Here is a 21859-nt window from a genome sequence, read left to right on the forward strand (position 1 = left end):
TGCGAAGCTGTTGCAGTAGCGGCTCGATGGAGAGCGAGAAGAGCATACCGGACAGAGAGCAGCCCTGACGTATCCCTCTGGTAACCTTGAAGGGGGCGGTTAGTGTTCCATTAAGTTTCACGACACTAAAAACGTTGTGATATAAAAGTCCAATGTGTTTAATGAATGAAGGTCCAAAGCCAAAGGCCTTCAGCACTGCTAAAAGGTAATTGTGGTCCACCCTGTCAAACGCCTTCTCCTGATCCAGTGATAAAAGACCTGCGTCAAACCCAAAGAGCCTGGCAGCATCAATCACATCCCGAACCAGGAAGATGTTGTCCAGAATACACCTGTTGGGGACACAGTATGTCTGCTCGGGGTTCACGATACACGCCATGACTCTTCCTAACCGGTTAGCCAGGGCCTTGGAGAAGATTTTGTAATCCGCACACAGCAGGCTTACTGGGCGCCAGTTCTTTAGCTCCGTGAGGTCTCCTTTCTTTGGGAGTAGTGTGATAACTGCTCTGCGACAGGAAAGGGGCAGTTCACCCACTCGCAGACTTTCACAGAAAACCTCTGCCAGATCAGCGCCAAGGTGACACCAAAAAGCTTTAAAAAACTCAACAGGCAAACCGTCAATTCCTGGGGACTTCCCAATGTTCAGCCCATTCAAAGCTGTGGTCAACTCATCTAGAGAGATCGTAGTTTCCAGGATGTCCTTCTCTCCATCTGGAACCTGAGGTAAGTCCTGGAGAAAACATGACGACTCTAAAGGTACCTCTTCAATGTCCGCAGAAAACAGTTATTGGTAAAATTGGTGTGCCCAGGATCGAAGGGCTTCAGGCTCCAGCAGGTCCTGACCTTTGTCATTTTTTAAACAGTTAATGGTCTTACTTTGGCCAATTGTTTTTTCCAGTTTAAAAAAAAATTGTGTGGGAGCATCCATCTGGGTGAGCAACTGCATTCTCGAGTGGACGAGTGCGCCATTGACTCTCTTGTCCATCAGGTCCATCAATAATTGTTTTTTAGTTCTAAGGGACTCAAAAGTGCTGCCATCAAAGTTATTACATAAAACTGAATGAAGTTCCTCAATATCCTTCTCCAGTTCAGAAATGGCCGCATTCACATCCCTGGTGGTCTGCTCGGTGTATTGTTGACACAATATGCGTATCTCAGTTTTTGAGCAATCCCACCATTGCCTCAGTGAAGAGAAGGTCTTCTTTTTGCATCTCCATTGTGTCCAGAAGTATTTGAAACAGTTGATGAAGTGGGGGTCTTTCAGTAGATTATTATTAAAGTGCCAGTAGGATTTAACAGAATGAGCAGAGAGAAAAGAGATTTGAAGGGAAACAAGACAGTGATCAGATAAACCAGTTGGAAGAATGGAGCAGTTAGCTATGAGGTTCCTGTGATGTTTCTGGATGTAGAATCTGTCAAGTCGAGCCATAGACAGCAGCCCAGCTGAGCCCTTCACCCACGTATACTGCCAGACCCCCGGTTGAAATTCTCTCCAAATATCAATGAGATTATTATTGGTGACCACAGACCTCAGTGCTTCTAGCCCATTCCTGTCCAGCTGCGCATTCTCTGTGCAGTTAAAGTCGCCCCCCACAAACACCAGCTCATCATCGCCACATGTCCCCAGCTCATCAATTAAAACTGAGAAGCAGTGAGATCTCTCAGTCCCTGCATTTTGGGGTACACATTAAGAAACACCCACTTCTTCTCCCCCAGCTGTGCTTCTACCTTCAGCAGCCTCCCCTGGATTAACTCAGTAGAAACCGCACTGTCAGGTACAAAACTTTTAGAAAACAGGACAGCGACACCTGCACTGAGATTGGAGCCATGACTTAGATGTGCCACCCCTGGCCACTCTCTGTGCCAGTCAGACTGATTAGCCTCTTCAGTGTGTGTCTCTTGAAGGAAGGCCACTTTAATCCTTTTTTGCGCTAATTGCTCAAATAGCGCCGTTCTTTTCACTAAATCTCTGCAGCTGTTCACATTTAAAGAGCACAGGGAATAGACTGGCATTGCACAGGAAAATAGGGTGGCAGTCAACAACACTAAGTTAAATAAAGAAATGGGGAATCGCATTAAAACTGCCATCATGATTGCGCTTCTAAAGATCGTTTTACTTTGCTTATAATATTCTTTAAGCGGACTCTCTCTTTGGAGGTCATGCCTAGTTCAGCAGCCCGCCGCCACACTTGCTTCGCCGAGCTCAGAAACAGATGGAGATCAGGAAAGTGTTCGACTATGCTGACCCCGTGTTTCCTTTCTAAAAACTCTAGAAAACGCAAAATGCTTTCTGTGCTGTAGGCCTCGCGTAAGCTTGAGTGAGATGACAGATCTACTTTGATTGACGGGTCAGATTCATTGCTGTCCTCATCTCCTTCCTCTCTCACTATGCTGTCAGTGCCGTCTGTCTGCTGCAGACCACTAGCGGCGGCCTCTACACTTTCAGCTTTTATGCTCTTCTTGGTGCGTCCACCACTGGTTGTTTGCTCCTTTCTTTTCCTGGTTACCGGTTTCACCAAACCGTGTTCACCATTTCCATCATCAACGAGCATTTCTCCATCATCCCCCGCCTCATGTGTTATTTCATCAGTCAATGACTGCACAGCCAGTGCGCTCTCCTCCGCCAACCCCGAGAAGGTGCTGCGCCCGAGCTCGTCTCTGGAGCGGCAGCACTCTCTGTGGGTGTTTTGTGGAGATGTGCTGCAGAGTCATCTTTACAACATTCGACCCCTGGTGCCACTTTAGACACCACCACCTCCTCTTCATGGCCGACTTCAGCCTTCTCATTCCCATTAATTTCAAAAATCTGACCGGCAGTTGCCGCTGCTCCCGTAACCATATCAGCCATCTGTTTTTTTCCATCGCAGGCTCTCTGCTGGACACTTCCAGCTTCCCTGCTTCATGTCCCGGGCCTGCTGTGATACTTTGTTCTAATGTTATTTCACTCTGATCTTCAGCCGCCTCATCAGAATCATAACTCTATTCTTCCATTTCTGAATCACTAATCACAGACTCATTCTCTTCATTGTCCGATGTTCTATTACAAGGCTCTCTGTGCTCACCAGATGGTCCCGGTATATCCGAGCTGTCTGTTATCTCACCCCGCTTACACTGACTCGCTTTGTGCCCTGTCTGACCACACTTAAAGCATTTCATTAGTTCTGTAGAGATAAATACAATATATTCATAACCCTCTACTTTAAATTTCAAGGCCACATCAAGCTCCTCACGTGAGTTATTTAGTAACATGTACACCTGTCTCCTGAAAGACACGACATGCTTTAAATCAGGAGAACGGCAGCAAAGCGGTATCATTACCAAGTCAGATATGACTTCACGATATCTACAAAGTTCACTTAATAAAACTTCATTTTTCTAAAAAGGTGGAACATTTGAAATTACAACTCATTTAGCAGGAGTCGATAAAGGCAGCACCGGGACTAGCGAGCCGTTTACCACCAGGCCCTCCTGCACTAGAGTATGCACCATAGCTTCATCGCTTAAAAACACCACAACCGTTTTGTTCATGCGAGAGGCCGACTTTACATTTTTACAGCCTACTCTTTTCGCCACCTCAACAACACACGCCTCAACAGAAACCCTCAGGTTCACAACCACCTTAATTCTGTTTTTTCTGGAAAGGTGTTCAAAGTTTCGTGGGTTAAGCCTTGGAGGCTTTGCTCGGGATGCAGCCATGGCGGCGAGCTGCAGCCACGTCCGACTATTACAACAACCACTAACAATAAACAATAGACTTTTAAATAAATGGCAAATCAGTAAAAAAAATCTTTATACTTTAAACTGATAGTAAAGAAAGATAGAAAAAGAAAATGAGAATACTCACAGAGACCCTCAGCGAACGAAGTGGACCTGCAACCAACAACCACGCCCACCCAGACCAGAGTAATCGACAGACAGAGATTCCATAGACAGAAAGGATAGATAGATAGATAGATAGATAGATAGATAGATAGATAGATAGATAGATAGATAGATAGATAGATAGATAGATAGATGGCAGAATTGTTTAATCTGTACCTTGGACACGACCCACCGCTGTCTCAGGGATGACTGTCCTGAAGGAGAGTTGTGTTGAAATGCAAGTAAGATTTATATTTTTGCAGAGATGGAAGGAGAAAAGTAACAGAAACCAGAGAGTGATCGGAACAAGTGACAGGAGTGATAAGAGTGTTAGTTAATAAATTGAGGTGCCGTTTTGGACTGTAAAAGCAATCTAAGCGAGCCATCGAGAGGTGCCCTCTGCTCCCTTTGAGCCACGTGAACTGTCTGTCAGCTGGAAAGTGAGAGCGCCACACATCGACCAAGTCGTAGGCCTCAATAATTTCCTTGAGTTTCCTAACTGACCCCAAGTGCGGCTCGGCCCCATTTCTATCCATAAACCAGTCCTCTGTACAATTAAAATCCCCCTCCAGCACAACGATCTCATTATTTGTAAATTCAACCAAAACCCCCCTTAATAATTAAAAAAAATCCACCCTGGCAGTGCCATTATTTGGGGCATAAACATTAATAAAAACCATCAAGTGGGGGCCATCCTCTGCCTGCACAACTAACAGTCTGCCAGCCATAACCTCAGTCACCTTGGTGATTTTTACTAATCAGCACTGCCACCCCTGCGCTCACACTGGTGCCATGACTGAAAAAGCCCGTCCCTCCCCAGTCCTGCACTAGGCAGCCTGACTCTGTGGATCTGAGTGGGTCTCTTGTAGGAAACCCACATCTAAGTGCTTTTGTCGTAAAAACTCACAGACCAAGGTCCTCTTTAAATTACCTCGACAGCCATTGACATTTAGGGTACCCACATGTAACTCAGCCATAGGTACAACACAAAAGAAACAAAAAACACACCAGAAAATGAAGAGATTCACTTTCATGACTGCAGTATCCATCAGGACTTATTTTGAAGGATCTTGCGCACTCTGCTCATTACATTTTTTAACCTGGTGGTCTCCTTTTGGTCCAACCCTAAATTAGCTGCATTATGCTTTATATGTTTTGCTGAACTCAAAAAGAGTTCAAGGTCTGTAAAATAGTCCTGCACTTGAACACCCCTCTTTCCCTCTAAATATTCCAAGAACTTCCTGATGCTCTTTGTGCTGTAACCCCCTTTAGGCTCCAAACCAAACACTGAGAAGGTGTTATCAGAAATGTCCGAGGTATTCTCTCCTTCACCCTCCACACCTTCACCACTAACTGTAATATCCCTCTTTTTAAATGACAAGATTTGTTTTTTGGACAGATTGTCCGACATTAAAATCTTCTTTGCGCCCGTGGTGGACTCCACTGCTTCTTTTCTTTTCCTAGTGGTGATTTGTGAGGTCTCCTTACACTCACTCGACTCCACACTCACATCCATCTTGTCTGCCTCACTCACTGCTGCTCTCTTTGGAACTTTTATTTCATTCTTACTGCTGCTGCTGCTACTGCTTGCATTTTGTTCAGTGCCCCGGCCCAACCCAAGATTGCCCTCAGTAGTATCTACATTGGACACGTCTAAGTTTGTCTCATTATTGGTGGGCAGTGTTGCACCACTTGGAGACGATCATCTCCTGCTGTATCATTACAGCCCCCTTCATCCTGTAGCAGGGTGACATTCTTATCACTGCAGACCTCTACAGCCTGACCAGTGAGGGTCTCCTCAGTCTCAGCTGCGCACCCTTCTGTAAGGACGGAGGCTCCTTCACCTGGGACACTGGGCTCATCTACAGGTGTATCACCAGCCTCAGCCAGCACACCTTTGTCTGTTGCAGCATTACCTTTATCAGCAGATTCCATTTGCTCCTCAGTTTCCTTCTCATCTAATTCACTCACACTATCAGTCAGCTCATCTTCTTCAAACTCCTCCTCCTCTTCAGTCTCTGGCTCACTCTCTCTACTTTCTTCATCACTCAAATAAACAGTCAATCGTTTTATGGCCTACTCTACTACAATTGAAACATTTCATCGACTCAGAACTCACAAACACCACGTAATCCACACCCTCCACTCGAAACTTTAAGGCCACGTTAAGTTCATCATTTGCGTTATTTTAAAATCATATAAAGACACGACATGCTTTAAATCAGGGGATCTGCAGTCCAGTGGAATCATAGTAATGGGAGACATCACTTCACCATATCTGCGCAGTTCGTGCTGCAAGATTTCATTACTCAAGAAAGGAGGCACATTAGGAATAATAACCTTACGAGCAGGAGTCAACAGCAGTAACACCGAGATCAGCGCGCCATTAAGCACCACACCCTGCTCGACCAGTCAGGGCACCAGCGCTTAATCGTCAAGAAAAATCACCACCGCTTTATACATACATGAGGGCGACCGCACATTCTTACACCCCACCACCCTACTGACCTCCATAACGCAGGCCTCCACTGAGACCAACAAGCAACCTTACGGCGTGCCTTCTGGAAAGACTTGAAAAACTATCTGGAGATAAGCCATCTCATATCACTTTAGACACCGCCATAGCGGCAAAGCCGAAACCGCATCCTCTTTAAAAACAGAAAAAGTATTCGTAAAAGTAAAACAAACAAACAAAAAAGAAAAAAGAAAGAGAGATACTCACGACACGCACCGCCGTCGACGACCGAAACTACAGACACGGAATAGAGCTCAGCCCCCCTTGGACCCCCACCCATTTTCGAACACCCCATCATATTCCTCTGTTTTTAATAAGTAAATTCCATTATTATTCTTAAATAAACATTCATCCTGAACATCACATAAACATCATTAAGTTCTGATCCTCATTTTTTATTATTACGACTTTTTAAAATGGCCAGCCAGCTTGGCTTCACCCAATAGAATGTTAGTTGTAGTAAGTGGTTCTCTTATTGTATTTTAAACCAAAAATGAACAGCACATTATTAAACTTTCTGATTCATTCTGTACACAAATCTCCAAAGAACCTGAAGATATTCCCAGTCTAATGCAATCAAAAACAAATGAAAAATTGGTGTCTGTGTCCACACAAAACGCAGGTATCATCTTCTGTCTCTTTAATAATTTCTAATAAAGAATTGGTGTCAATAATCCCATGTCCAAGTCTGCACTTCTTTTGCGACTCACCAGCTTGTCCAGCTCACTCCACACAGGCCCCTCAGTCTCCTTCCACTCCCAGCTTCTCCCTCCATGGAGTGTCCAGCACAGACCCCAATACAGAGAAGTGAATCCCCTTTAAGCAGCACTGATGCAGTCCCCTCATTGACTAAGAATCAAAGCCCACCACTGTTCCTTTAGTGAACTGAATAGTTTAGAAGCCATGAGAGGTCCACAGAGGGACAAACATCAAACTTATCAGCAGTGGAGCTGATGGAGTCATTGAGTAAGTGGTGGTCTTTAGCTATGGAGGAGAGTAAACACTGAATCGTCCTGACTGACTTAACATCTAGAAGAGAAGCCTAGACTTCAGGATCAATGAATGACTTTGTTGTGGTGTCATAAATCTGTGACAGTGTCAGTACCTGATGTTTAATGAGAACTGAAATGAAACTGGCATTGTACAAGAGGGGCATGAAGAGACAGAGTTCAAAATTAAAGGCTCCTCTTGTAACCCCTCAGTTGCATTAAAACTCCTCTTTAACACCAAGTGCCAAGTTAACAGGACTCCTCTGTAAAATTTAGTCCACACAGAAAGGTCTATTTTTCATAAATTCATCACCAGAAGTGCTTCATCAAACCCTAACTCACCCACACGATGAAGGAAACTCAGTGCTAACTTCCTCCAACTCAGTGAGTACGAAACACAGAAAAGCTTCAGTAGAACTTGGAGTCTGAAAGCAATGACTTTGACAGAATATCCAGAAGTTCCTGACTGCCTTCCTCCAACTGTACAAACAGCACACTCTGCCTTAGCCAATGCAAACAGAAACTGACCAGCACTCTCTGGATCTTCTTTTAAATCCCCAGAAGGAGTCACCACACGTGATCTTGTGCCACAGCATTGAGGCCACTAAATGACTGATGACAGTCCCCCTCCCACTGTATGACAGTTTAATTACGATCCACTTCCACTTGTTCAGACGAGAGGTTACTTTCTCTAAGAGTCCCATCCCAATTACTCTCGTCCACCCCCTCACTGCCCATGACCACCCCAAGATATCTGAAGCACTTCCTGTTCCACCTCAGACCACCAGGTAAGTCAGGTAGTAGACATCCAGACCAGCAGCCCAGTAAGAAGGCATTACTTTTTGACCAATTAATTTGTGCAGATGTTATGCTCTCAAATATTTGCTGGCAAAAAATGACCACTCAATGTGCCCCTTTGATTGATGAAGGCAACAACATCATCAACGCAGGCCCAACACTTGAAAGTAACATTTGGGCAGGATGGAAATGTCACCCCCTGTAGTCTCCACCTCAGCTCAATGGACAACACGTAGAGCAGGCCGGACAAGGGGGCAGACCTGTGGAATTCCCTTCTTGACTGAAAACAGAGTGCCATTAAGTTTGACAATTCCAAAAACATTGGTGTTCAACAGTTCAATCATTTGAACAAAATCATCTTCAAACCCAAAACATTTCAATGTTTTACACAAATCCGGTGATGTACTCGGTCAAAAGCTTTTTCCTGGTTGATGGATAAGATTCCTAAATCCACCCCATAAAGAGGTGAGGCTGAAATGACATCCGCAGTACAGAAATTACATCCCAGATAGTCTTGTCAGGTACACAGTAAGTCTCATGAGCAGGTCCTTCACAGTCCTCAGGCGATTGGCCAGGATCCTAGAGGAGATCTCACAGTCCATGCACAGCAGGCTCACAGAGTGCCAGTTCTTTATTTGGCACAAGGCACAGTGTCCTCCTCCAAGCTGTTCATTTCGTAAAAACACCGCCTGGTCACTTGCTGAGTGTACTGCTGGCACAAGGCTTTTAACTTCACATCCCACCACTGTCTAAGAGATGAGAATATGGGATTGGTTTGTGTCCACTACAGCCAGAAAATCTCCAGACACATCAGGAAATGGGAATCCTCCAACAAGGAGACATTAAAGTGCCAAAGAGATTTAGAGAAAGGCTCTACAGGGACAGAGACATTAATTTCCAGCAGAGAGTGAGGCGAGAAACTGACTGGACAAATAGAAGCCTTTGTCATTGTGTTTAGAAGGTGCCTCAAATAGTAGAAACAGTCTAAATGCACCATCGAAATGCCCCCTCCACCCCCCTTTACCCAGGTGTACTGCCTATCTGAAGGAAGTTTACTTCACCAGACGTCCACGGTCTGAGTGGCCTAATAAGGAGCGCAAAGCTTGGACAGATGTTGGGTGATGCTCAGCACCATTATGGTCCAGTAGATCATTCTTGGTACAACTGAAAATTCCTCTCCTTAGCAAAGGTCTCCAGCACAAAGTCTCTCTCCTCCATTCCTTGGAGCATAAGTGTTAATAAACACCAGAGGCCTTGCGTATAAATGGTGTGTATGCACAAAAATGTTGCATACGCCCGTTTCCACGTACACTTTGAGATGTATAAAGCCTAAACTTGACATAAAGCCACACACATTTTCACGGTAGCTCCGCACCTTGCAGACGCACATTTCTACTCAGTTCAGCACACTGGTGGCACTCAACGTCAAAGCAGTGTTCCTGTTTCTGTGCCGTTTACGTTTCTTTTTCAAATTTGCCTCAATGACAAGGGATTTATCAAATACACTAAAATGAATTACATTGAAAATTCACAGGAAACCCAGAGCACTGGTGTCAGGTGGCCATCTTCATCCACAGCGTTACATTAAAACAGACTGGACATCAGTGACCGGACAGTAAACAAAAATATGAAAAACAAAGAAAAATGTCAAGGAATTGAAAAGCACCTCTGAGAAATGAACTTCAGGTACCTCGTCACTGCTAGGGCCTCATTTAGAAAGGCTGCACACTCAGAAAACGAGACTTGAGATGTGCATACGCAACTTTCCAACGACACATTGGGATTTGAAAAAGAAACTGGACATGCGTCTGTTTACAGCAACTCTGACCCATCAGTGCGCCACATTGTGGAGAAGTTGTTAAATGAGGACACCCTCGAGGGAAATGCAGCCAAATGAGCTAAATGACGACTCACACGTATGATAATTCATATCACCAAGTCTATTAATCTGCATTGATGTGACTGACCTCAGCAGTGACATTCGTGTGTCTGGTGACTCTTCCTATGAAGTCAGTAGATTGATTGGGAGAGCACGGGGAGTCATGAGGTCGCTGGAAAGAGGTGTGTGGCACTCCAGTTATCTCTGCCAAAGGACGAAGGTCCAAGTCTTTAGAGTCCTGGTGCTTTTTGTTTTGTGATACATGGACGCTATCCAGTGACCTGAGATGAAGACTGGACTCCTTCAGTACTGTGTCTCTTCGGAGAATCCTTGAGGGCCGCTGGTTTGACTTTGTGTTGCTCATTGAGTCCTGAATGAGGCACACGACTTGCATTATGAGGGAGTGTCAGTTACGGCACTACGGCCATGTGGCACGATTCCCTGAGGTGATCTGGCTCACAGGACCCTCATTGTTGAGGACCCGAGTGGCTGGACCAGGCCAAAGTGTTGCCCACATAACACCTGGCCACAGCAGATCGAGGGTCATTTCCAGAGGGTGGGGCTGGACCGAGTGTCTGACTGGAGGGTTGCTAACCAGGATCCTGAGCTGTTTTGTCGTGTGGTGGGCACGCCAACGTGCTGTACCAGTGCGTGCTCCCCAACTTGACCTGACCTAATGTGACAAACATATTGCACTTCAAAAGTGACACAAGGGATGTACAGACTCGATTTTACTTTCCTTTTAAGAGGGCCGATGCCGTGTATCTACACTGAAGAACATTTTTGTTTTTTTGTCAGTTTATATTGGCTACCTGTTGTTATTTCTCAGGTCACTGGCCAACAGGTCAGGAATGTCTCAGCCAAGCTTCACTTCATCATGCTTGCTGTGCTGGAAGCCAATAACCAACCGATGAGGCACTTTGTCCACTTTTTGTATGGTGTGGGTGCACATACATAAAACATAAAAAGTCAATTTGCAGTAGCGTCTGGTTCTCATAACGCAATCCGAGCCATCAACTGCACTCATATTGCAATAAGGACACCTAGCGAGCATGAAGTTGCTTTTGTTAACCGTGAGCAGTGACACTCCATTAATGCACAAGTCAACTGTGATGCCAAGACGTGGCTGGCTAACGTTGTGTCTCAATGACCTGAGTCAATCCAGGATTCATTTATTTTGAGCTAGATAAACATGTTGACAAACATGATGGGGCTGCATGTCCACCACATGGACGGCTTGTTGGTGAGGTGACTGGCTGAACCTTCAGTGTTTCATGTGGCCTGTGCTATTCATAGTAACAGCAGTCATGTCATTACATGTGCCAGGTGATGGTGGCTCCCCGCTCAGATGTTGGTGGTAATGAAGTTCTGCAGCATTGTGATTGCATATACAATATATAAAGGTTAATTAGCATGAGCCATATATGGATATTTCAGGGCAATGTTTGATGCACATTCCCGTACCAAATTCACAAGCTGGTTGTGATTTATAAAAGGTAAATTGTGTAGAAATGAGCGTACAACAGGTTTTATAAATCTGACTTTTTTATGCCGTGTATGTTTTGCTATTTTTTTGGTGTACGCATATTTTCATGCTTGAATCAACACAAAATTTTATAAATGAGTCCCTTGAAGAGCAGGAAGTTCAAGCAGACATCAGCAATGTTTCAAATACAACAATAATAATAAAAAATGGACATCAGTGGGACTGTGTTTGTGGCATAAATTAGCTTAGGACATGGCTCTTAGGACCAGCATTGTGGCTGACAGGCGCTATAAAAAGGATGATTATCACGAGACAAAGACACTTAAACACACATTGATAGTTAAAGCACAGCAACAAAAATCTAAAAGAAAATGGCACATGCTGAATGTAAATCAACAACAAAGAGCAAACGTGAGGATCGGTCGGCCCGAGACCCTGACATGCATCACACTATTTTAGATTTTTTTCTACGCCGAGTGGCGTCCATACCCTTTTGTTCTCACCAATGGCCCATCTTTACTGCATCCCCTACTGCTCTGCCCCAAAAACCACAGACAGCCTACCATGAGATGAGTGCAAGAACACATGAATGACTCCTCTGAACAGAGCGTCTTGTTGGCTTTCACCTTCAATTTAGTAAAAAGCTCCAAAAGTGGCAATCCTGCTGGGTATGAAGTCACTTCAGAACATCACTTCTCAATCAGCGGAGCAAGTAGAACAACAAAGAAGTAGAAACTCATATTTTTCTGTGTAAATAGTTTAACATTTGCAGCCAGACTCACATATTTCATGCTATTCATTATTTCATGCTTAAAACCAGTGCTGCCATGACCAGCTGCCAGCTACAGCAGCTCCCACGTTCTTGTTTGTTTACTGCTGGTATATTTTTTTCTTCCATGGAAGCCAGAGCCTGTGAGGAAGAACTAACACTCACCTACACGTGACAACACTTGATGGACCTGCACCCTTCATCTTCCGCCATGCTGGAGTCAACCTAATCACTGGGCACCCTGTAGAGCTGTTGTGGAATAACCCAGGGAAGAAAGCAGAGACTGGCTTGACAAGAAGAAGAGAAGGTATGGACCTCACCTGCCTTCTACCATCACTGGTGAACAAAACAGATGAGCTCTCAACACTGATCAGGAGTCACAAGGAATACAAGCACTGTAGCCTCATGGGCTTCATGGAGACCTGACTGAGAGCCAAAACTCTGTGGTTTCATTGGTTGACTTTAACATTGTGTGGGCAGACAGAAGTGTGAGTGAAAATATTAAGAAGAAGGGAGGAGGACTTACCATTGTTGTGAATGAAACTGGTGTAGCCTGGGACACATTACAACCAAGGCACAAGTTTGCGACTCAAATATTGAGGCGCTTGTGGTAGAGCTACATTGGTGATTTACACCTCCTCTCGATAGACACGGCTATCACAATGGGCACAGCATACTCTGTGGTCAGCAAAGGTAACCACTGATCATGCCAGTGCACTCCTTATTGTTTCTGGGAACTTTAATCATGTGTCACTCCCCTCAATTTTGATCAGTTTTTGGACTGTACAACAAGGGATAATGGGACCCTGGACTTGTGATATGCCAATGTTAAAGAGACAAACCTTGGGCATATCAGACCACAACTCAGCTCATACTGAAATATAAACCCATCTTCTAGCAGCTGCCAGTCATCACCAGGACCACACAGGAATGGACAAGGGAGGACACAGTGAGGACTTTGTGGGACTCAGCCACTGTATTACAGTCTACATAATGTTTATTAATAATAATAATAATAATAATAATAATAATAATAATAATAATAATAATAATAATAATTCTTTACATTTTTATAATAATAATAATAATTCTTTACATTTCTATAGTGCTTTTCTTTCACCAGGATAGATTTACCTGATTTATATAAAATAATTTCTCAACTGAGACCCTCCACCTGCATCCTTGACCCAATACAAACAAGTTTTTTCAAAGAAGTATTTGATGTGCTAATTGATAGTGTGCTTGACATAGTAAACTCGTCATTAGATACGGGGGTCTTCCCAGACTGTCTTAAGACTGCTGTAGTTTAAACCTCTGCTCAAGAAAAATAATCTCAACTCCTCTGCTTTTGAAAATTTTAGACCCATCTCTAACCTGCCTTTCTTAAGTAAAGTTCTGGAGAAGGCAGTCATTATGCAGTTAAATGACCACCTAAATAAACATGCTATTCTTGATAAATTTCAGTCAGGTTTCAGAACAAATCACAGCACAGAAACTGCACTCGTTAAAGTAGTAAATGATTTGCGGGTAAATGCAGACAGAGGCCATTTATCTGTTCTCATCCTCTTAGATCCGAGTGCTGCATTTGACACCATTGATCATAATATTCTTAGAAATCACCTTAGTCAATGGGTGGGCCTCTCTGGCAGTGTCTTAAATTGGTTTGAGTTTTACTTAACAGGTAGAAAATTCTTTATTAGTTGTGGTAATTATACTTCAAAGATACATTATATTCTATATGGTGGTCTACAAGGGTATATCCTGGGACGGCTGCTCTTTTTGATTTACATGCTATCTCAGGGCATAACATGAGCGACCACAGCTATGTTGATGACACACAGCTGTACTTATCAATAGCACCTGATGACCCCGACACTCTTGGTTCACTGACCCCATGTCTTACTTGTATTTCTAAATAGATGAGTAGTAATTGTCTCGAACTAAATAAAGAGAAAACAGAAATTTTAGTGATTGGCAAAAATGGATATAATGAGGTTATTAGAAATAAACTTGGTGCATTAGAATTAAAAGTCAAGACGGAGGTAAAGAATTTAGGGGTAACTATTGACTCTGACCTGAATTTTAAATCACATATTAATCAGATTGCTAAATCAGCATTTTTTCACTTAAGAAATATAGCAAAAGTTAGACCTCTTATAACATTGAAAGATGCTGAGAAATTAGTTCACGCTTTTGTGTTCAGTCGACTAGATTACTGTAACGCACTCCTCTCAGGACCACCCAAAAAAGACATAAATCATTTGCAATGAGTTCAGAATGCAGCTGCTAGAATCCTAACTAGGAAAAGAAAATCCGAGCACATTTCTCCAGTTCTGATGTCACTACACTGGTTACCTGTGTCATTCAGAATTGACTGTAAAATCCTGCTGATGGTTTACAAAGCCTTCAATAATCTGCTCCATCTTATATTTCAGAATGTCTTACACCTTACACTCCAAATCGTAACCTTAGATCTTCAAATGAGGGTCTGCTTAGAATTCCAAGAGCTAAACTTAAAAGAAGTGGTGAGGTGGGCAGCCTTCTGCTGTTATACACCTCAAATCTGGAATAGCTGACCGATTGAAATTCACCAGGCTAATACGGTGGAGCACTTTAAAACACTGCTAGAAACACATTATGTTAACATGACTTTCTCAGAGCTTCATTTTAGTGTAACCCTGATATTCTGTATATGCATTTAATTCTCATTCTTTTCATGGCTCCACAATCCGTATTCACCCCTACTTTCTCTGCTGTTCTCTTTCCTGTTTTCTGTGGTGACGCTCTGCACCCCCACCACTTGATCAAAGCACCGTGATGTCCCTCCATTGATGGATTAAAGGCCAGAAGTCCACATGACCGTCATCATCAAGTTCTTCCATGTGAAGCCTGAATACCATGAGGACTGATTGAGGTCATTGATGTTAGGTAGAATGTCTAGAGGGGCTGGCCAGGTGGTCTTATGGCCTCAGAACCCCTGCAGATTTTTTTTTTTCAGCCATCTGGAGATTTTTTTTGTTCTTTCTGTCGTCCCTGGCCAGCGGACCTGACTTTTATTCTATGTTAATTAGTATTGCCTAATCTTATTTTAATTCTTATTTTGTCTTTTTTCTTTTTCTTCATCTTGTAAAGCACTTTGAGGTCCATCATTTGTATGAAAATGTGCTCCAGAAATAAATGTTGTTGTTGTTTTCTCACTACTAAAGTGCTTTGCACAATGAGTAGGGAGTCACTTCAACTATCACCAGTATGTAGCAGCCACCTGGATGATGCAATGGCAGCCATTTTTACACCAGTATGCTCACCACATATTAGCTGTTAGGTGGTGGAGAGGTGAGAGATACAGTAGTTCACCAGTTATAGACAGGGGATAATAGGGGGTCAGAATGACTAGGCTGTGGTGGCCAGATTAGCCTGGACATCAGGATACAGCCTGTCCTGACTCAGTAGGAAAACAGGAGAACTCATTTTGTGAATAAACCGTGAGAAGCGGACAAAAAATAAGCTGCAGTGACCGTAACCCAGGCAAGAGGCAGCAATAAAGGACAAATGACAGGCAATAAGTCGAAACTAGGCAATGCAAGAAGAGAAAACACACGATAGACCAAAATGAAATTAAGGATTTTATCTGCAGATCAGATAAAGTTTCTAGTGAAAGGCTGACCTTTGATGTCGGTTGTTGATTGAGCTGAGGTCATGACCCCAGAGACCACCCCTTCCCAAAAACAAGGAACATGACCCTGACAACAGAACACAATATGGCTTCTCTTAAAGAAAGGCTACGAAGCATCCATTTACAGCCTAATTCATGATACCACCTCGTTGCTGTCTAGAATCCACCAAATATCGTACCTCATGCTCTTCAGAACCATCCAGAGAAACAGCTGCTACATGGGCTGCGACAAACTGGTCTTAACCTGGAAACATGAAAAGTGGAGTGGATTTTAAAATGCACTGGTAGAGACAAGCTACAGGATGCTGGACTCATCTGGAGTCTGATGACGTTTGGCCCCATAAACCTAGGAGCTAATTTGCGAGACGTTACTTTAAGCTGAAAATCTCTGGTTGCCAGCCACACTCTCTGACCTACTTTCAATATCGGTGCCTTTTTGTGCTTTTTGCCTGCAAAGCACTTCATAGTGAATCTTGCTTATATTTGATGTTTACAAATGATGTCCCATTTAGTATGAAAGTTTTAACAAAATCTCTAACATACGGATTGGCACACAGGGAGGGTGGTGATTCAAACAACTGGGACTGAATCCATACTGGCACTCAAACAGAGACATCTTTAAAGATGATTGAACCAGGAGATTCCTGAAAAATCCTACCATTGACAACAAATCAGCCCTATCATCCAGTTTAGAATTTACTGTATGGTGTCTTGGTTTATTCTTTCGTTTGCCCATAAGCTTCAGGATGATATCCAGATGTTAAATGTATCTTGCACCCGAACCAATCACAAAATGCATCCAAAAACTTGGAAATAAACTTCAGCCCCCTGTCTAACACAACAGAAGATGAGAGTGCATGAAATCACAATACTCTTTGTATGAATATGTCTGCTAGTAATTTGGCTGATGGTAGCCCCTTTAGAGGAACAAAGTGAGCACCTTTAGAGAGCCTAGAATCTACTATAACCAGAATTGTGGTATAGTCCTTGGAGGGAGGCAGATCTATGATAAAGTCCAAGGAAATGTGTTCTCATGGAGTGATGGCACAGAAAGAAGCTGGAGGTTCTCATAGAGCGACACGTCCCTCAAGCAGCTATATATTCTTAAACATCTGTTATTCAGCCAATCAAGCCAAAATGTTGTTTTTAGTAAATTCATTGCCTGGGCCACCCCTGGATGTCCAAACATCAGCGATTGGTGGCACAGATCAAGTACCTTGCTTTCTGTAATTGACAGACAAGGAAAACTTCCTGTGTGGCATATTTATAGTATATACAGTATCTGGTGCATTTAGCAAGCCAGTAATTTTATCTGACTCAATAATAGGTGAGGGGTCTTCACAGAACCCATCAGGCTCGTGTATGCGAGAAAGGGCATCTGCCTTTCCGTTTTTCCTGCCTGGGCGATACATTAATGTGAAATGAAATTGGCTGAAGAATAAAGCCCATCAAGCCTGACGAGCATTGATTCTTTTTGCTGACTTTAAATATATTACATTTTTATGACCTCTAAACAATGATGCCACTCCTCCAAAGTCAACTTAAATGCCCACTGCTCATGATTACCTATGTCGTAATTCTTCTCAGGAGTTAAGGGGCTAATTTCTTAGAATACAAGGCATACGGATGATCAGCTCCTGTGTTGGGATGTCTTTGAGGAAGCATTGTTCCAGATCCGATACTGGACGTATCTACTTCAATGATGAATGGCGTTTCTGTATTAGGCAGACGTAAGATGGAGGCTGTGGTAAACAATTGTTTTATTTGTTCAAACGCTTCATTCACATCCTCCATCCACTGAAATTTACACTGAGCTTTTCCAGTCAACGAGATTATAGGAGCTATAACAGAACTGAAGTTTTTTATAAATCGCAATAGTAATTTGTAAAACTGACAAATCTCTGACTTGTTTACCACTCTCTGGTGGTTTCCAGTCCAGGATAGTGGTGATCTTAGTATCATCCATGGCTAAACTGGTCTGTGAAATTTCATACCCATAAACAAAATCTTTTCCTGGTGAAGCTCACATTTCTCTATTTTAACAAATAGGTTATTTTGTGAAGGTGGTGAAGGATTTCCTTAATATGCTTCATATTCATAGGTAACTCTTCTGAAAAAATCTAAATATCATCTATGTGTACAAATAGACATTTCCCCAATAAATCTCTAAAAATATCATATCAACAAAGGAGTGGAAAACAGCCGGAGCGTTAGCTCATCTGAATGGCATCACTGTGTATTCATAAAGCCTGAACGTGATATTAAAAGCAGTTTCCCATTCGTCTCATTCCCAAATTCAAATAAGATTATCTGCACTTCTTAGATTTAATTTTGTAAAAACCGTAGAGCCAGTAATTTGATTCAGAATTGAGCACATAAGTGGTAACGGGTCACTTCTTTTGAGAGTAATTCTATTCAACTGTCAGTAATCAATACAAGGTTGATGTCCCCCATTTTTTTTCTTAACGAAAAAGAAGTCTGACCAGATTGGACTGTAAGATGGGGTAATAAAACCTTTCTGTATATTTTCTGTAACATGTTGTTCCATAGCCTCCTGTTCTGGCCATGATAAGTCATCAACTTTCCAAAAAGGCATTGGGGCCCCGACATTAAGTCAATAGCGCAGTCATAAGTCCTGGTGTGGAGGTAACACTGGGGCTTGTTGCTTATTAAACACATTCAGAATGATATGCTCCACAGAGCCTGTTCCCACCAGCACCAGAGCCACCATCATGTTTCTGGATTCCTCCAGCCCTTTAACACCTTCCTGCATCACAGACTGGCAAACAAGCTATGGGCTATAAATCTTGATGTCCTCACCATCTCCTGGATCATGGACCACCTGACCAACAGACTGCATTTTGTGAGGCTTAATGGCTGTGTATCAGAGATGGTGGTGTGTGATACTGGGGCATCTCAGTGAACCGTCCTGTCTTCCTTACTGTTTACTGTCCACACAACAGACGTCCAGTACCATACCAGCTCTTTTCATCTACTGCAGTTCTCAGACAACACTTCCATCATAGGTTGTGTGGGTAATGGAGATGAGTTTGAGTACAGGAGACTTTGGAGTACTTTGTCTTGCGGTGAAGGGAGAACCACCTGAATATCAATAAGGCAAAAGAGTTGATGGTGGACCTCCAGTGTGTTAAGGAGCCACTGAGACCCGTCACCACTCAGGATTAGGAAGTAGAGTTGGTGCAGAGCTGCAAATACCCAGGGGTCCATATCAACAGAAAAGTGTTTAAGAAGGTTCCAGAGCAGGCGGTACTTCCTGGGAAGACTCGGGTCCTTTGATGTGTGCAGCAAAATGCTGGAAAAGTTTTCCCAGTGCATTGTTGTATGCTGTGAAGAAGAACTTGAGTTCAGGCAATGCACAACACCTGAACCGACTTATCAGTAAAGCCAGCTCTGTCACAGGACTGACTCGGGACACCTTGGAGGATGTTGTGGAAAAAGGATGATGGCAAAATTAAATGCCATCATGAACAATACTGGCCATCCCAGGAGCCCAATGGAGTACGTTTTGCCACTGGCTCATATCTGCATGGTGCAACAAAAAGCACGTCTGGGGATCTTTGCTTCCTGCTGCCATTAGGCGTTTCAGCACTGACATCTCTATCTTCACCTCAGCCAGAAGCCATAGGCAGACAGCAGAGACTCAGTCTACTACGGTTATTTTTTAGCATTGCTTTTACTGTATTATGTTTTTAGGAGGAGGAGGAGGGATTGGAACATGCATTGATCACAGCGCGTTGCCAACCCCTCCACATGATGAACCACCCGGATTGGGACCCAATATTGTCAATGGCGACTTTTCTTCCTTTGCCTGTGAAACTCTCATCAAGTCTCATCACCGTCTTCACAGATTTTGAGTGGCATTGTATTAATTTGGACTTCTGTTTAATCTTTTAGGTGCTTTTCTCCATCATTTTAGGAGATCATTTTAGGTGTTTTGTGACTTTTTCTAGTCACTAGTCAGTTTTCAATTATTTTGTGTTCTTGTATTATTGATAATATTTTCGGGGACATTTTGTTTTTCCATGGCCGGTGCCACATTGTGCTCCTGTCGTTAGGGTAATTAATGTCCCCCATTGTTAGGAGTGTGTCCTCTGAAGTGGTGACTTGTGGGAAACAATGTGAGCGGTTGAAAGGTTGCTGAAGGGATTTCTTCCTCATCCAAGCTGAAGGATTCCAAACGCCCTTCTCGCTTTTCAAAGCTAATTAGTTTTGTTTTTCTCTCTGTTTTTCTGACTTGTACCTGATAATTGTGACTTTCATTTTTCTCTCGTGTTTTGGTTTTAGCAGCAGTAAGCTGGCTATCAGGTATTGACCAATGGCTTCTAACAAATGATTCAGTTCTGCACTGCCAAGACAACAGACCACCAGGGCCCACTGGCGACAGCTCAACTAAAGAGGAGATTGGGGTCTGAAAAGAACTGGAGGTACCGAGATATCAAGAGATGAAAACTGACATACAACAACATAACTGTCACTGTCACGGTGAAGGATTTCAGAATTAAGTAACGGGCTGAGCACAGGGACAAGAAGAACAGTTAAAAACACAACAAGCAGTTCATCAGTTGTGAGCCACCATTAAAAGTGAACTTTTGAACAGAGAGACTTTCTTATTCAAGTATCAAGCTCTGAGGTGATTAGTGAACTAATAAAAATAGACAACTTTTAAAGATAACAGTGAGACTAACACCTTGGATAAATGTAAGGGAAAATAAATTAAAAATAATGAAAGGTTTACCATAAAAGAAAACATAAATCTTATTAGTATGTGTTATGGGTTATTAAACTGAAAAGAAAGAAAAACAGCAGCCCAGCACAGAAAGTCCTTAGTAGGACAAAAGATAACAAAGATGTGGTTTGTGCACAAGGTGGACCGCCTGAGCCCTTTTGTTAGAGCCATGGCATGTGAGTGAGGTACCAACACCAAAACAAATCTCAACACAAAGCACAGGGGGTCTCATTGGCTGCATCTGCATTCACTGGGTGGGATCACAAAAATATGAAGCAATCAATAAATAAAGAGATAAATAAATTCACATGTGGGGGCTGCCACGCCAGGTCCAGCTGTCTGTACAAAAATGAAACCATCAGCTTGGTACAGGGGTCTCAACCTGCGGCCCACCACACTTTGATATACAGCCCAACAAGCTCCTCCATGTTACAGACACGCACTCTCAGATCTCTTGCATTGGTCGTCCTCCTGCACATTAATCTCTGGTGCTCATTTAACAGCACGTTGTATGTAAAGTTGAGGCTCCTCACCCTCTCATTTGTCAGATCAGTTTATTAGAACTCTTTCCACGGCCTCATGAGTGCTTTACATCAAACGACTGCTCTGTGGTTGCTTAACTGTTTGCACGTCGGCCTCCCCGTCTCCTCCTGTCCTTCTCTCCATTGCTCTTCACTTGTGTGTTCACGTCTGTCTTTTCTGGTTTAACACATCATGATAATGTCTCCAAAGACACTGGAAGTGCAAACATGCGTCTATTTTCTCTTTTTTTATCAAACTTCATCCAAATCTACTGACAAAACTTCACAGTCTTCCACTTGTGGCTTAACGAGTGGAAGTTTCATTGTGCTTTGTACACATGACAGCATATCTGGAATGAACTGATTACACCGCGGTACATTTTTAGTCAAAGCCTCAGAGCCCACACCATCATCCACCTGCTTGTCGTCACCGAGTTCACAATGAGAATCAACACTCAGCGTTACACAACTTCTGTGGCGAGCATATCACGTGGACACACAATGAAAAACATGGAGGAAATGAAAAGCAATAATGAGAGAATGCAATAAAGAGAAGTGACAATGAGACAAAATGGAGCGCCACAAACTAATTATCAAATTTTATAACATATGCTGTGAATGTGA

At 43.1% G+C, this 21859-nt stretch overlaps 2 protein-coding genes across 4 annotated transcripts in view; one reads left to right on the plus strand and one right to left on the minus strand.

Moving 5' to 3' along the window:
* The window catches only part of LOC120522182 (myelin-oligodendrocyte glycoprotein-like), a 60352-nt gene extending 47820 nt beyond the window's left edge, over window positions 1–12532 (plus strand). Inside the window, exon 4 of the mRNA XM_039743291.1 lies at window positions 12429–12532. Coding sequence (XP_039599225.1) covers window positions 12429–12469 — 41 coding nt within the window. The 3' untranslated portion in view covers window positions 12470–12532. The remainder of the gene's footprint in view (window positions 1–12428) is intronic.
* The window catches only part of LOC120521855 (NACHT, LRR and PYD domains-containing protein 12-like), a 1152437-nt gene that overhangs the window by 19891 nt on the left and 1110687 nt on the right, over window positions 1–21859 (minus strand). The gene's annotated exons all lie outside the window — the stretch shown is intronic.

Source organism: Polypterus senegalus, chromosome 2 (genome assembly GCF_016835505.1).
Source record: "Polypterus senegalus isolate Bchr_013 chromosome 2, ASM1683550v1, whole genome shotgun sequence".
NCBI lineage: Eukaryota > Metazoa > Chordata > Cladistia > Polypteriformes > Polypteridae > Polypterus > Polypterus senegalus.